This window comes from Babylonia areolata, chromosome 18, assembly GCF_041734735.1.
Source record: "Babylonia areolata isolate BAREFJ2019XMU chromosome 18, ASM4173473v1, whole genome shotgun sequence".
Taxonomy (NCBI): Eukaryota; Metazoa; Mollusca; class Gastropoda; order Neogastropoda; family Buccinidae; genus Babylonia; species Babylonia areolata.
This window is the reverse complement of record NC_134893.1, coordinates 43444101-43459546: the sequence shown is the minus strand read 5'-3', so window position 1 is coordinate 43459546 and position 15446 is coordinate 43444101. Positions and strand designations below refer to the sequence as shown.

Genomic DNA, 15446 nt, shown 5'->3' with positions numbered 1-15446 from the left:
GAGGAGGATACTGATCAGACTTTGCAAAAGAGGTGTGTGTGTGTGTGTGGCAGTCATTAAACAGAATCAACATAATCCTTTATATATATATATATATACTGTAAAGGAAATTTTCTTCCTAAAATTACGTTTAAGTACTTTTTAGTCACAACAAATTTCTGTATATTCACTATATGGAAAAAAACCCATACACACAAAAGCACAAGCATGCAGACACGTTAAATGTAGGAATGTTTTTTTTATTAAGAAAATATCACTGTCAGTAATCCAGTACTGAACTGAAGTTTCAGTTTATAAAAACAATAAGACAATGATGATACCAGCTGGTATACACAATTCAGAAAAAGATATCAGATCTCATAACTAAACTTGACCTTTTTCGTTAGGTTGAGATTACTGATGGCATAAATCTATCATCTTCTGTATTCTTGAAATAAATAATTTTTTCTTTCATTAGCTTTTCTTTCTTGTTCATGCGTAAATCAGCTAGTGTGAACTTGTATCATCTCTTCTCAGTTGAAATTTACATTTTAATGAACAGACTACTATGATAGAAATTTTAAAAAAAAGAAGTAATTACTGGTGCATCATCAGAAGTGCTTAATAGGCAAAATTTGTGCTTCATAAGTAAATGTTCATTGATACTTTGGTTCCAGAGAGAGAGAAAAAAAAAAATCGTATCAGGTTTCTGAGGGCGTCAGTGAGGTAAGTAGGAGAACAAGCTATTCTCAGACATTGGAGATTCTTGTTTTGCACACTCTGGAACATGATGCATCAATATGCACGTGACTGATCAAATCATTTTCAGTTTAACTAAACAAACCCTCAGTCCTGGACCAAATTAGCATTTAACACCAGCCTCTTTGTTAAGTCTTCATATCCATTACAGTCTCTTGGTTCAGTGTGAAAATTGTCAGATTTCCATGTAAAATGTGAGCTCCAGACACAATATTGGTGTATTTAAAATGTTCAAAATGCACACATACAGACACATTCCAAGCTTATTTGTATCAGAAGAAAATCTACATCTGAGCAAACATACACATAGACACAAATCAAAATTACAGAAATGTGAAAAAAAATACATGATAAAACATAAACACACACACAAAAAATCCGATGGAATTTAGATTTCATAAAACAGAATCAGCAATATCTTTTTTAAAAGATAACAGTGAAATGAATAGTACTATTTAAAAAAAGAAATAACACATTGAACCCTGCACTGGGGCACTGCTCTGGCATCAAAATTCATCATTAAAATGGTTCATCCTGCACATGCACAAACAACAAAGGAAGGGAGCTAACTTTTACATCATTTCCAGATATGTCCACACGTAATTTGGAGGTAAAACAGACATGTTTTCTGTGTTGTTTGTTTTTCATATCAATAGAATGGAAGCCTGCTGAGGCTGTAAACTCCTCAGAGCTCTATGGGTTAAAAAAGAAAAAAAAGAAAAATCATATAGCACAGTTTTTCAACCAATAAACCATCATTACATCAAAGTTCTGCAAATACTGTCAATGCTTTGGTAATAAATCCATACAAGGAAAAACCCTTCTTTCTTACTGTGGCAGATTTCCATGACTTACACATTATGTTTGCCAGAAACACATGGGTTCCATGTAAAAACCCTACATGGAATCTGACACCCCTTTTTTCTCTCATTCAAAACAAAGATCAGTTTTGTGTTGGAAAATAACCATTTGTTTTAAAATGCGACCCTGGAAAAGGAACCTAGAATAATCTAAGCCGCAGATGTTATTCAAGCACTGAAAGTTGTCCGAGACAAAAGCTTACCCTGTCCCCAATTCCACTCCCCTCTTCACAAAGCCACTATCTCTTGACAAACCTTGACACAAGTGAAAATACAAAAAAATTGTAAGGTTAAAATTTAGGGGTCCAATAAAGCTTTGATGATGAAGCACAAGTTGCAGGTTAAAATGACAAACAAAATCAATACAAGCAGCAGGTTTAAAAATGAAAAAACAACAAAAAAACCAACAACTTTTTCACACAATTCCACTTGGTACTAAAAAAACAACATAACTAAAAAAGTGATATAAAAAAAATATTTTTTTGTTACAAATATCAATCATAAAAGTGGTACACATGAAAACTAAAAATCATTCTATACATGAAACCTAAAAATTATTCAAAGACAAAAGTTAAGTTCACACAAAAATCAAAATCCTCAGGCTCACATCTGATCAACAAAGCTAAAAACAGGCAGAGATGAAAGTCAAGAAAGCATGCAAAATAAATGCAGGAACTTGTTCAGCAGATTCAGTCATCCAACTTCTGGGTCATCCCCATCATCTTGCACTTCTCCACAGCCTGAAACATAGTTTTCAGCATATATTCATCAGTCAGTTTTCAGTGTATACACATCAGTCAGTTTTCAGTGTATATATATATCACAGTCAGTTTTCAGCAAATATACATCACAGAGTCAGTCACAAAGTTGGTTTTCAGCACCTATACACCACAGTCAGTTTTCGGCACACATACATCACAATGTTAGTTTTCAGCGCACATACATTACAAAGTTAGTTTTCAGCACATGCACACATCACAAAGTTTTCACACACATATATCACAAAGTCAGTTTTTAACCATCAGAAAGTTTGTTTTCAGCATCACAAAGTCAGTTTTCAGTACACATACATCACAAAGTCAGTTTTCAGCACACACATATCACAGTTTGTTTTATCACAAAGTCGGTTTTCCGCACACACACACATACATCACAAAGTTTTCAGCATATGTACATCACAAAGTTTGTTTTCAGCAAACACACACACATCACAAGTTTTCAGCACATAATTTATACATCACAAAGTCAGTTTTCAGCATACATGCATCACAATGTTTTCAGCACATATACATCACAAAGTCACAGCACCATGTGACTGTTACTAAAGGGAAACAACTGGTTTAAAGATTTCTTGTGATGGACGATTGTCATCTGCACACACTCCACAATCATTTTACCCATTGTTTTCCCTTTATTTATTCCATCAGGCTTTCTGTCCTAATTCTACCTCTTCTGTTTGCTCTTCCACATTCTTGTGTACCTTTCTTGTGTTTTCATATGGAGGAAGACACACAATGAAGGACTTTCAACATGAATGCAATGTGTTATCAACACCACAATCTGTGACACCCATTCTTCTCTCACCATGAAACAACACACAACAGGACAGAAGGAAGTTTCAATTTTCTGAATTACTAGATGCTAAACCTAGCCATGACAGAGATGACAGAATTTCTTTCCCCAGAAACATCAAGCATGCACTCTTTGGACAAAGTAGATATGATAAACTAGCCATGCGCTCTTTGGACAAAGTAGAATCTTTAACCACAAAATGATGAAAGAACACAACACCGACGTAGAACAAATGAAAGAACATTTCCTGACCATAATAAATGCAATGGAGATGACTTCAGTAATGATTTTTGTTTTGTTTTTTTAGATGAAAAGAAAGAGTTGAAAATGTCCACACACACACACACATCCCCCCCATTAACTTGCTCATGTGATTTCCACAGTTATAGCTACGTACATTGCACATTCTGGCATTTTCTTTGCTGGCACACCAGAAGCTGGGTCCAAAGAGGCACTTCTTTCCGCCCAGCAGATGGGGCTTGGCAGGCTGCAGCTCTGCCATGGGCATGAACATCAGGGGATGGCTCTGGCTCTGGCTCTTGTTCTCCACACTCTTGCCACACAGGTCCAGAGTCTGAAACACCCATTCATCTCTCACCGTGAAACACCTTTACATGGAAGTCTGTCCTGTCTTGTCAAGTTAGGCCAGGTTAAGCTGGGTCAAGCCAAAGTGGAATGAAGTGCTTCACCATGCCTAGGAAAAGCATGGTCTTTCAACAGCTGAAAATATGCAACTCAACTTCATGACATTAAAGCATACAGAACACACCCAATTCTGTGTCAAATATGTCTGTTTCCCCCACTTCTTGGTCATTCAATCTAGATCTACTTAAAGATAATGGATTCTTACTTTCATTTGGTATCAATCTATCAGGGATGGCAGGATATGGGATATGTTCTCTGTGTGTTTTGGAGAAGATTATTTATTTAAGCTACAGAATGTGACTGCTCCTCTGCACTTCAGGAAAAACTTACACCAGTAATATCAATCTGACCTGCAAAACCCTGAAGCCTTGAGAAAGATTGTTTCAGCTCACCAGCGTATAAAACAGTGAATGCCTATACACCATGGCCACTCCTTTGAAAATAGTTAAATACATATTGAAAATTATTGACAATGACTAAATTTTTCTCTGAGGATTCATTTATCACCACTATGCAACACACCACAGTGGACAGCCAAATATCTTTGCAAAATTTATCATCCTGCCACATTTGGTTTCTCCAACACCTGAAGCTGCTGACAAGATGTCAACTACACACCCACTCACCCACCCAAATGCACACACATACACACAAACACACAACCTGACACATGCATACACTGTGCATCCACCAGTACACATACAAAAACACACATTAAAAACTAAGCAGAGGGTCAGGACTTACGCTGCAAAGCTTCAGGGGGTCAATCTCCTCTTCAACCATGTTGATGATGGCCGGAGTGTATTTGCTGACAAATTCCTCGCACTGAAATACAAGAAAAGTTTTATTCACAAAGCAGTAGAAACTATTTGTCTCAGTGCTGGTCTATATTTGTTTTGTTTGGACACATACACAGGTACTGATCAATCATTGTTCTGCCTGGTGACTTTTTCGGGTAGTATATTTTTACAAAATGTATGACAAATGCATGCATTCAACAGGCCTCTGGGTAGCACTTGCTCTTGAAAAAAACTTTTATTGTCTTAGATCTGATATTCTGGACAGTTTGCATGCATGGCAGGCTAAGTGCGAATTTGCCAATTTCACCTTTCAAAGTCTAATGTCTTACCATCTTGTTTTAGTTTCGTGAGAGAAAAAGAACAAGACAAAAACAGACAATGTCTGTGTGTAAGATATATAACAAATTAACAACTCTATTTAATCTATTATTTCAAAATAACTTTGCAGGATTAAAAGAGAAATGTAAAAATAATTATAGAAATCCTCGAAAGACTGCAACTGGGGGCCATTTAAATTCTCTCTGAGGTAGAGAGAGCCTACTGTATGCCTGGTATGACTGCAGTGTCATCCCCTGTGGGGCTGCTTCCAGGAGGTTATCGGCCGTAGTTACTTTCGTTTTCTCTGCACAGGTGGATAGTAGTTTGCACAGGACAGGAATGTCAGGCCCCTGCCGGAGTCTGCACTAGTTGGGTCATGGTTAAGTATGTGTAATTAAAATATATATATAAATCAGAAGTAATAGGAACTGGCAGATTACCTTGAAAAGGATGCAAGGGATGTCATTCAAGTATACTAAGCATGAGTGGTCAGCTCAACTCAGTTCTTATTACCCAAGCATTGTCAAGAGAACAAGCACTGACACAGGGGAAGTGTTGTGCTCCCTTTGGAGCCTTTACTTGGATCTCTGAAGAGATGCCATCTGCCACTGGTTGACCCAATTATATTTGCACAACTTAGAAGAGGGGGAAAACAAAAGAAGACAACTACTAAACAACTCTTTTAGTTTTTTTCAAAATAACTTTGTAAAGATTAAAAATATATATCCCTCCATCTTTCAACAAAGAAGGTAAAAGATGTGCATGTGTGAGTGTGCCTGCATGCTTAAAGACAAATTCATTTCACTTTTCCTCTTTACTACAAACAGTAACAATGACACATCAATTTGATCAAACCACACACGCAAACAGAATATGGCTTAAGCCTGTCAACTTACCAACCCATCGTATGAACCCATCTTTGAGCAGACTTTGTCCAGGATTTTTGTCACATCTGTCTCAACTGTTGGACTGTCCAGCTCTTGTTTGACAAACGTCAACGCTTCCTCACACACCCAACATTTCATGGAGCCCTTCAGAGGAGTCTGCAGTTTCACTGAAACATTTTATATGCATGGTGAATCATACATGCTGATTCCAAGGATAAACTGCTTCTCTGGACATGCTGATTGAGTGATTCCAATCAATAAATTCAAAGCTTCTAGAAATTCTAAAATATGGAAATTTCCCCCCTAAAATTGTATTTCTTCTTTGTTCGTGGGCTGCAACTCCCACGTTCACTTGTATATAAATGAGTGGGATTTTAGGTGTATGACCATTTTTTACCCCGCCATGTAGGCAGCCATACTCCTTTGTGAGGGTGTGCATATTCTTTCCATAACCCACCAAACGCTGACATGGACTACAGGATCTCTAACATGCGTATTTGCTCTTCTGTTTGTGTATACACACAAAGGGGGTTCAGGCACTAGCAGGTCTGCTCATATGTTGACCTTGGAGATCGGAAAAATCTCCACCCTTTACCCACCAGGCGCCGTTACCGAGATTCAAACCAGGGATCTTCAGACTGAAAGTCCAACGCTTTAACCACTCAGCTATTGCGCCCGTCAATTTTACAGTTGAAGACATAATTTGACAAAAAACAAGAATGCCAGAGAATCGACAGACAGAAAATACGAAAAAACTTAGCCGTATGAAGAGCACAATAACAGGAGTCAAGATGGCTGCCAGAAAAAGAGGGCGCTAGTCAGGGGGGCAAAGGGGAGGTTACCGGCCGTAGCTACTTTCGTTTTCTCCGCATAGGCGCATAGTAGTTTGCACAGGACAGGAATGTCAGACCCCTGCCGGAGTCTGTACTAGTGGGTCACGGTTAAGTATGTGTAATTAAAATTACGTTTAATCCAATATACTTTTCAGCTGGGTAGTATTTTGCACAGGACAGGGAATCAGACCCCTGTTGGAGTCTGCACCAGTGAGTGATGGTATAGTATGTGTAACTAAATCATAATTCAAAAACAACTTCATGTAAAGAAAAGGATTACTGAAACAAAATGACAAAAGAAGATAATCATAAGGATGATAAAGTTTAAAGAAATAAAGAGGCTACTATACTTTTTGGCCTACAAGGCGCTGCAGCACCCCCTAAATTAAAAAAAAAAAAAAAAAAGAAGTCATTTTGAACATGAAGGATTTATCTGATTTGGTATAAAGGTATTTGTCAAGATACTTGGAAACATTTCAAGATTACATTTATATACAGGTATCCCTGCTCACTCTATACATACAGTAACATATTGCAGCTGCATACACCCACCTGTTTGCTGCAGTTTTGCACTTGAGCACACTTCTGCCAATTGACACACTTCATCAGGGCTAACTTTAGACAGCAGAAGTTCGATGATGAAAGTGCCATACTTCTCCACAAAGTCAATGCAGTTCTGTTCGTCATCGCTGGGAAGAACCTTGCATACTTTTTCCATGATAGCCTTGATCTGGAAATGTACAACATGCCTATGAACAGGAGTCTGTCTGGCAGGAGTGGAGACACAGTATATATGCAATCATACATTTTAAACCCTGTTCACATGAAGTTGTCCACTGTCAACAACTTTCCATGCTCTTAAATTCACAGTTAACTGCACTTCCCATAAACCTTTTTGATATGAGACATTTAAGTTTTTGAATCGTTTTTTCTTTTACTACAACCTTCTCATTTCTCCTCACAATGAAAACAATTCATAACAGTGATAAGTACAACGTCAGGATCCCTTCTAAATCAGAAAAGAAAAGCAATGGAAATATCAAGAGCAGAAGACTCATCAAAAAGACTTTGAATACCTTATCCGGGCTTTCATCAGCAATCACTTTTTCCGCTTCTTCCACGAATTTCTTGCATAAAAAGCACTCGATCTCGCTCTTCTCTTTTTCTGGTGCCACGATCTGTACGGCTCCAACAGGAGCGCCAAGCGACACGTGGACCAGTTTTCCAGTTTCTGACTTGGTGGCATTGCACAAGCCCAGAGTCTGGCAGATGGTCTGAGGGTCCTGGACACAGGAAACATGTACAAGAAACAGGAGTACAAAAGAAAAATTGCAACAGCAACAACAACAAAATTCTGAAAAGCTGTGCATGTTCAGCGATTTGAAAGAGATCTGATTTCAGATTTCAGATTTTTGGCTCATTATTTATGTATAATTACACAATTTATCTGCAAACTTCTGCAAAATCAAAATAATATATATTATTCTGATCTTACTAATAATCAAGGTACAATGGCATACATCTTGTTTACTTTTGTAAAAGGAAATTTTCTACCTAAAATTACATTTAATACTTACCGTGACCCCACATTTGGCGTCTACATTCTATCAGAATTCTGCACTTAATTCTGCAAATGTGGCATTACAAGGATTAAACACAGCTAGTAGGAGGAGTTTGTATTATACTCCATGTTTGGTGTTTACATATACTTACCATGTCAAACTGATGCAAACTAGGCCTATGGTTTGCTCTGTTTGGCCAAATTTCGCGCGGCTAACAGTGAAAAGACGCCCCTCTTAGTCTGGCCCGCTCTTAGCCAATCAAACGCCTCTAACAGCTATAAGCGCTGAATCATTCCGTGGCCATGAATGAAAATGCCCCATGAGAACCACGGCGGAGACGCGGGGACGGACGGGCGGGCATTCGAGTTTGACATGGTAAGTATATGTAAACACCAAACATGGAGTATAATACAAACTCCTCCTTTTGGTGTCATATACTGTACCATGTCAAACTGATGCAGAATTTAAAGCAAATGGAGGAGGGCAACGCCTACTGGTTCGTATGGGGAGCCCTTGAAACTGAGACGGCAGTGTTAGCCGCGACAAAGGAAATCCCCTTGGAACCGTCAGCCCTGGTCATACGGAAATCCCGGAGGTAGAAGTTGATGAAGGGATTCTCCGACCGCCAGAAGGCTGCCTCCAAGACATGCTGCAGTGGTACCGAGTGCTGGAAAGCAGCCGAAGTAGCTATGGCCCGCACTTCGTGTGTTCTGGGATTAAGACAGCTGAGATCCTTGTGTGCATGAGAGTAGGCTCTACGAATGACTTGGGAAACCCAGCGGGAAATGGTGCCTGCAGCGATATCTTTCTTGTAATTCTCATTGAGGGAGATGAGAAGGCGCCTCTGAGAAGAACGCCTATGGCGAGACCTATTGCAATAGTATTTGAGGCACCGAACGGGGCAGAGATGCCTATCTTCATCATCTTGTGCCAGAATATCCGACAAAGGTCTGACCCTCAGAGAGGGGGAAGGGACCTCGGGGTCTTGGTTCTTAGCCAGAAACTCTGGAAGGAAACGAAGAGTGATGGAACCATCTCTGTGGAATGCTAGATCTTGTGGCAGACCACTAAGACCATGAATCTCACTTCTACGACGGCCCGTGGCCAGCAACAGAAGGAAAGTGGTCTTGAGAGTGAGCAGGTCAAAAGGAATAGTCCCCAATGGCTCAAAGGGCTGTTTTCGAATGAAATCCAGCACCAGGAACAAGTCCCAGAGGGGCACTCTTCTGGGATTCCTAGCTTCCTTCAGAGAGGCGCCCCTAGCCACTTCTCTGAGCAGGAAATCAGCTTCAAAAGCGGGACCACCTAGCTGTTTGATAGTGGTACAAATGGCAGACCTGTACCCTCTCACAGAACTAGCAGACAGGTTGAGAACCGAGGAGCAGTGAGCCAAAAAGTTGGCCAGCTGCATGCTCGTAGGGTTAGTAGGGGGAATGTTCTGAGCTGTACACCAACTCAGCCATTTCTTCCATCGAAAGTCATACAAAGTCTCTGTTCCCTCCCTCCTGGCTTTGGAGACTATGGAGAGGAGGTCGGAGGAGGCACCCCCCTTGGTCAGCGCGGCGGACACAGAGGCTGACCGAGGGGTGGAAGACTTCAATGGTGATGCTGACAGATCCGCCCGCACAGCAGCCACGCGTGCAGGTGGAGCATTTGAGGATTGGAGTGGGGAATGCCCGAACGAGGCTGCCTCAGCAGATGAGGTTTGGTTTCCAGTTCCAGTGGTGGAACATGTGTCAGGGACTGAAGGACCGGAAACCAGGGCTGGGCTGGCCATTTCGGCGCAATGAGGATCATCTGCGGGCGTTCCAACCTGGCTTTCCGTATCACCTTGGACAGGATTGGAAAGGGAGGAAACGCGTAGGCAATCAGACTGCTCCAGTCTAGAGAGAGAGCGTCCACTGCCCATGCTTCTGGGTCGGCGACTGGAGAGACGTACGTGGGAAGTCTCTTGCTGAACCTTGTCGCAAAGAGGTCCACCATCGGCCGGAACCACTGTTCCCACACTCCTTGCAGGGTGTCCTTGTCCAGGGTCCACTCTGTGTGTATGACACTCTTGGACCTGCTGAGAGCATCTGCCAAAATGTTGTCTTTCCCTGCTATGTGTCTCGCTGAAAGTGCAATGCCCCTGCTGTGGCACCAACGGAGGAGAGCCTCGGTCCGCAGAGAGAGGTCTGCCGAGTGCGCTCCGCCCCCTTTGTTCACGTAACAAGCGACTGTTGTGTTGTCCGTGAACAAGCGAATGGTCTTGCCTTTGGCCTCCGCTATGAAGTGCTGGAGAGCCCTGCGAACTGCCTCCAGTTCCAGAACATTGATGTGGCATAGGCGCTCCTCCGGGGACCAAGTCCCTGCTGCATGGAGTGAGTCCATGTGGGCTCCCCAGCCCATGGAGGAGGCGTCTGTGAATAGTGCCACCTGAAGAGTAGGTGGGGCTATGGGCACCCCCTGTGTCAGAAGAGGGGTGGTTAACCACTCTGATGTCACCTCGAGGAACCACTCGCCCAGACATATCCGGGTATCCCATGGCTGAGTGCTCTGGGACCACCGTAGCCTGAGTGCCCTCTGAAGAGGGCGCTTGAGAACCCTGCCCAGAGGGATGAGAGGTGCCATGGACTCCATCATGCCCAGGAGGGAAGACAGTGTCCGCGCCGTTGCTTGGGAGGAATGGCGCAAGTGGTTGAGGAGGCCTGCCAGACGGTCCCACCGATCTGGCGTCGGAGATACTATCATGGACCGCGTGTCGAATCTCATCCCTAAGAAGTCGAAGGACTGGCTCGGGGACAGATCGCATTTCTCCTGGTTCGTGATGAAGCCCAGTTGGGAGCACAGGTCTAGAAGTCTGGCTGTATGACTCTGGCACAGAGCCTGTGACTGGGCCAGAATAAGCCAGTCGTCCAGGTACACACAGAGCCGAATGGACTCCGACCGGACGATTGACACCAATTCCCGCACCACCTTGGTAAACAGGAAAGGGGCAAGGGACAGACCAAATGGGAGGGCAGAGAACTGGAACACTCTGTCCCTCCACACGAACCTCAGGTACCGGCGGGATGCCGGGTGGATGAGGATATGGAAATAAGCATCTTTCAGATCGATGGACGTCGCCCAATCTCCCTGTTGCATGGTCTCCCGAATCTGTGCCTGTGTGTCCATCTTGAATTTCATCTTGGGGAGGAAACTGTTGAGGGGGGACAAGTCCAGGACTGGTCTCCACCCTCCGGAGACTTTTGGAATCACGAACAACCGGCCGTAAAAACCGGGGCCCGGGTCCGAGAGTTGAGATATCGCCCCTATGAGGAGTAGGTGCGATATCTCTTTCTCTAAGACGCTCTCCTGCTCCATCGAGCTGGGCACATAAGGAGGAGGAGTGGATCTTAGAGGGGGGCGGTCCCCCACCCAAGGGAGCATGTACCCCGACTCTAGCACCGACACAATCCAGTCGTTGAGTCCCAGAGCACGCCACTGATGCGCGTGCCGGGACAAGTTTCCTACTTGGAGGGGCTGAACGACTGGCGGTGCTGAATCGGGGCCCAGTCATTGGGGGTGCTGCCTTCTGGCCTTGGGCATGGCCGGACGGCTTGGACGGCCATGAGGTGGTTTGTTCCTCTGCCGCTGATTCTGAGCACGCCGCTTTGGCTTAGGAGGCGAGGTATATGGAGGAGCCCTGGTGGCGGGTCTCTTCAAAGGCATAGAACCCTGGCGCCCCTGGGAGGATTGGGCTAAATATGAGGCCACCTCCCGGTTTGTCTCTGCCCTGTGGCTGACAAAATGCGGCGCATACTGGCCGAAGAGGGAGTGCTGCTGTGCTGGGATGGACCGCAGAGCAGCCCTCTCCTCTACTGGAATGTTAGAGAGGCGGAGAACAGCATCCCGCCGCGCTAGCACCGTATTGAAGTGAAGGCTGGTAGCTGCGTCTGCAGCTGCCGTGAGACCAGACGCTACTCGATTGCCAAAAGTGTTTAACCTCGGGTCTGAGAAGAGGCCAGGCAGGCCAGAGGAAGGAGACTCCGTGTCCTGCTGAACTGGACGTCGTTCCCACAGCTCATTGGCTCTGTGGAGGAACGCGTCAAAGAAGGTATAAGCCGTGGACACCTCGAGGAGGCAGCGGCGGGCCAGTTTGTCCCACTCTGCAAATGTCTTAAAGGGAAGAGTAGCTGAGGTGGGGAAGGTGGTGCGCTGTGAGACCAACATCCTGTCCTGCGCGGAGGGCTCTGCTTCCCTGTAGGCAGGGTGGTCCTGTGTGTACCAGGACCACACTCCTCCCTTGGAGGGATCTTTAAGGAACTTGCCTGGGGCAAAAGCGCCCGGGGCAGAGAGTGACTCCCTGCCTGGAGGAGGGATGGAAGCAGCACCCCTGACGGTGCGGGCTGGCTTATTAAGCCACTCCTGAGCCATTTCTGGCACTCTGAGTCGCCTTGTGGTTCTGGAGTTAGAGTCACCTGACCGTAGGAGGGTTAAGGGTGACAAAGTTGCCTGAGGGACTGATTCAGCATGTGTGACCCTATTGGGGAGGGTCAGTTCGAGCTCGGCAAAGTCCGAGTTTGGTTCAGGCTGGTCCCTAGGGAGGCGTGGGCTCCATCTGTCGCACTGGGATGGGGGCGAAGAGTGCTCATCTGCTTGTTCGTCCTCATCCGAAGACAGGGGCTGTCCTTCTTGTTCACAGTCCATCCCCTGTTGGGTGCCATCCCAAGTGGATGTACCCACGGGGGCGTCCTGTGGGCTGTGGTCAGCCCAGCGGGATGAGCTGGGGCGATCCCGAGCAGGGACCCTGGTCTCCTCTGTTATGTCCTTGACACCTGAAGAGGGTGGGGAGTGTGTGGACCGTAGGTCCAACCATGCTTGGGATGGTGGGTGCCACACCTTCTCAGAGAGAGCGTCCCTGGACGCCAGAGGGACCCACGAGTGCTGTGAGGGGACGAACACCCACTCATCTCCTTTTAGGACCGAGGGCTGGGTAGGTGGGACCAGCAGGCTCCCACGGGCTGAGCGGGGTCCCTCAGCTGCCGTCGGTCCTGAAAAGGAAGCCGTAGTGACCGTGGCGGTCACCTGCGTGCTGACAGAGGACCTATTCGAGGCTGTAGTGTTAACACTGGTCGAGGAGCTCGACCTGCCCAACGAAGAGTCAATCCCTCTTGTCGGGGCTGTGTGTGTCACTCTGTGGTCTGTGCTGGGTTGGGTCCGGTGGGGAGCGGACCAGGGGTTAGTCCCTGGTCCTCCCGCGAACCCAGCATGCACCATAGGTGCACCCCAGTACGGGTAGAATGGGGGATACCACCCGTGGGCACCAGCCATCCCGTGACCCCAGCCCCAAGGGTCACTGGTGCCTTGACCTCGTTGAAGGGAAAAGCCTGGCCAAGTCGGAGGGAGGTCAGGTCCGACTTGGGTGTCAGACAGGCCGAAAGGCCGGCGGTCTGACTGCCCGGAACCGCCTGACACGCGCGGGACTCCCCCAGCAGGGGAGACCGGCCGGATAGCGGGGAGACCTGCAGAGCAGGTTGCCACGCGCCCAGAATCCCCTCCCGTGGGGAGACTGGGGTGGCTTGGCCCGGGGTGGGCTAAGTGGAGGTCCCCCCCCGGAACCAACTGTTTTTCTCCCCCAGGAGGAGGTGGGGGAGGGGGGTCGACCGAGGAGGGAGGAGGGGAAACAGCACTGGGGCCCCTGAGGGCCGTCTCCGTGTGGGGACCCGGATAACGGCGGGGGGCGGCCTCCCCTTGGGAGTCCGCACCCAGCCGCGAGTTCCCACCACCAAGAGAGGACGTGCTACTCCCCCTTCCACCCGCCTCGCGCTGGGACACTTCGGGAGGCGACGCTCGAATCCCTTTCCCCCCGGTCCCCTTCATGACCGTTTTATCGGGACGAGCGTCCCCTCCGCGATCAGCGTCTGCAGACGCATCGCCGCGGTCCCTATCGGGAGAAATCATGAGCTCCGGGCCTGGGAGAGTCTCTTGGCGAGTATCTCTGCCAGCATCATGATCCCTGCCTTCGTAGGATGGCAAACGAGGCATGGTACCGCGCGTAAGCACCCAGCGAACAATACGAACCCCAACAGAGAAAGGAAAGACAGGATCGACTCAGAGGTAGAAAATACGAACAAATCGAGGGGGCCGAGTCGAAACGAGTACACAGAATGTAAGCACAATACACATGCAAGCCGCATACAACAAAATAAGGCCAAATGAAAACGCTTAATAGCCAAAAAAAAGCGTTAGACGAGACAGAGCGAAAACCTGACAAGATGGCGTGGAGAGCCTTGGCCAAAGGAATGGATCAGCGCTTATAGCTGTTAGAGGCGTTTGATTGGCTAAGAGCGGGCCAGACTAAGAGGGGCGTCTTTTCACTGTTAGCCGCGCGAAATTTGGCCAAACAGAGCAAACCATAGGCCTAGTTTGCATCAGTTTGACATGGTACAGTATATGACACCAAACTGTGTTTTAGATAGTTCTTTCAGAATAATGCATTTTCTTTTAAAACAGGCTATATGACACAGACTTTACAGACCATCCACACAAATTAATGCTGTCAAAAACATCAGCATACAAGTAGACTTACCAATTCTCCGATGAGAATCTCAAATACCACAGGTCCATACGTGGTCACATAGTTCTTGCACTGAAAAAAAAAAAGTTCAATCTCATTAGGAAATGATTGAAGCAGAGCTTAAAAAAGCACAAGAAAAAAGACCTGGTCTCTGTCATCATCATGTTAATTCTGGATTTTCACACAACATATACATTTCTACCTAACCAGAACAAGGCAATCCACTCTGATCTGCATTTGACCCATGGTTGTGGGATGGGAGCAAAGTCAAGTGGCTAGTGTTGGATTTTAATCTGAGGGTTTTAGTTTCAATCCTGAGGAGTTACAGCTGGCTATTCTTCCAGTCTCCCAAATAAACGTATGTGCAGACCTGCCAGCGTTTTAATCCCCTTCATGTGTATGCATTTGCAAATCAAATACACACATTAAAGATCCTGCAGTTCATGTATGGCGTTTTGTTTTTGTTTTTTTTTAAACAAATATACACTGTATGCTCTCTATCCACCTCTTTCCTCCTGAAAAGGGATTATGGCCACATACATGTCACATGTACAAATTCAAAACCCACCCACAGAACAAGGCAGCATGGGAGTTGCAGCCCATGAAAGCAGCAGAATAATCGTACTTGTGTCCTGGCAAATTTTACAATAGAAGACAATGTCCCATGCCTTTTCTCTCTTTATTTATTGCGAC

The 15446-nt window shown here is 45.7% G+C and overlaps 1 protein-coding gene across 1 annotated transcript in view; it reads right to left on the bottom strand.

Annotated features, from left to right (window-relative positions):
- Positions 1–364: 364 nt before the first annotated feature.
- The window catches only part of LOC143292796 (prosaposin-like), a 28512-nt gene continuing 13430 nt past the window's right edge, over positions 365–15446 (bottom strand). The window contains exons 13-19 of the mRNA XM_076603377.1: positions 14766–14825; positions 7730–7936; positions 7206–7383; positions 5830–5987; positions 4560–4640; positions 3568–3744; positions 365–2338 (exon numbers count right to left, since the gene is read on the bottom strand). Coding sequence (XP_076459492.1) covers positions 2288–2338; positions 3568–3744; positions 4560–4640; positions 5830–5987; positions 7206–7383; positions 7730–7936; positions 14766–14825 — 912 coding nt within the window. The 3' untranslated portion in view covers positions 365–2287. The remainder of the gene's footprint in view (positions 2339–3567; positions 3745–4559; positions 4641–5829; positions 5988–7205; positions 7384–7729; positions 7937–14765; positions 14826–15446) is intronic.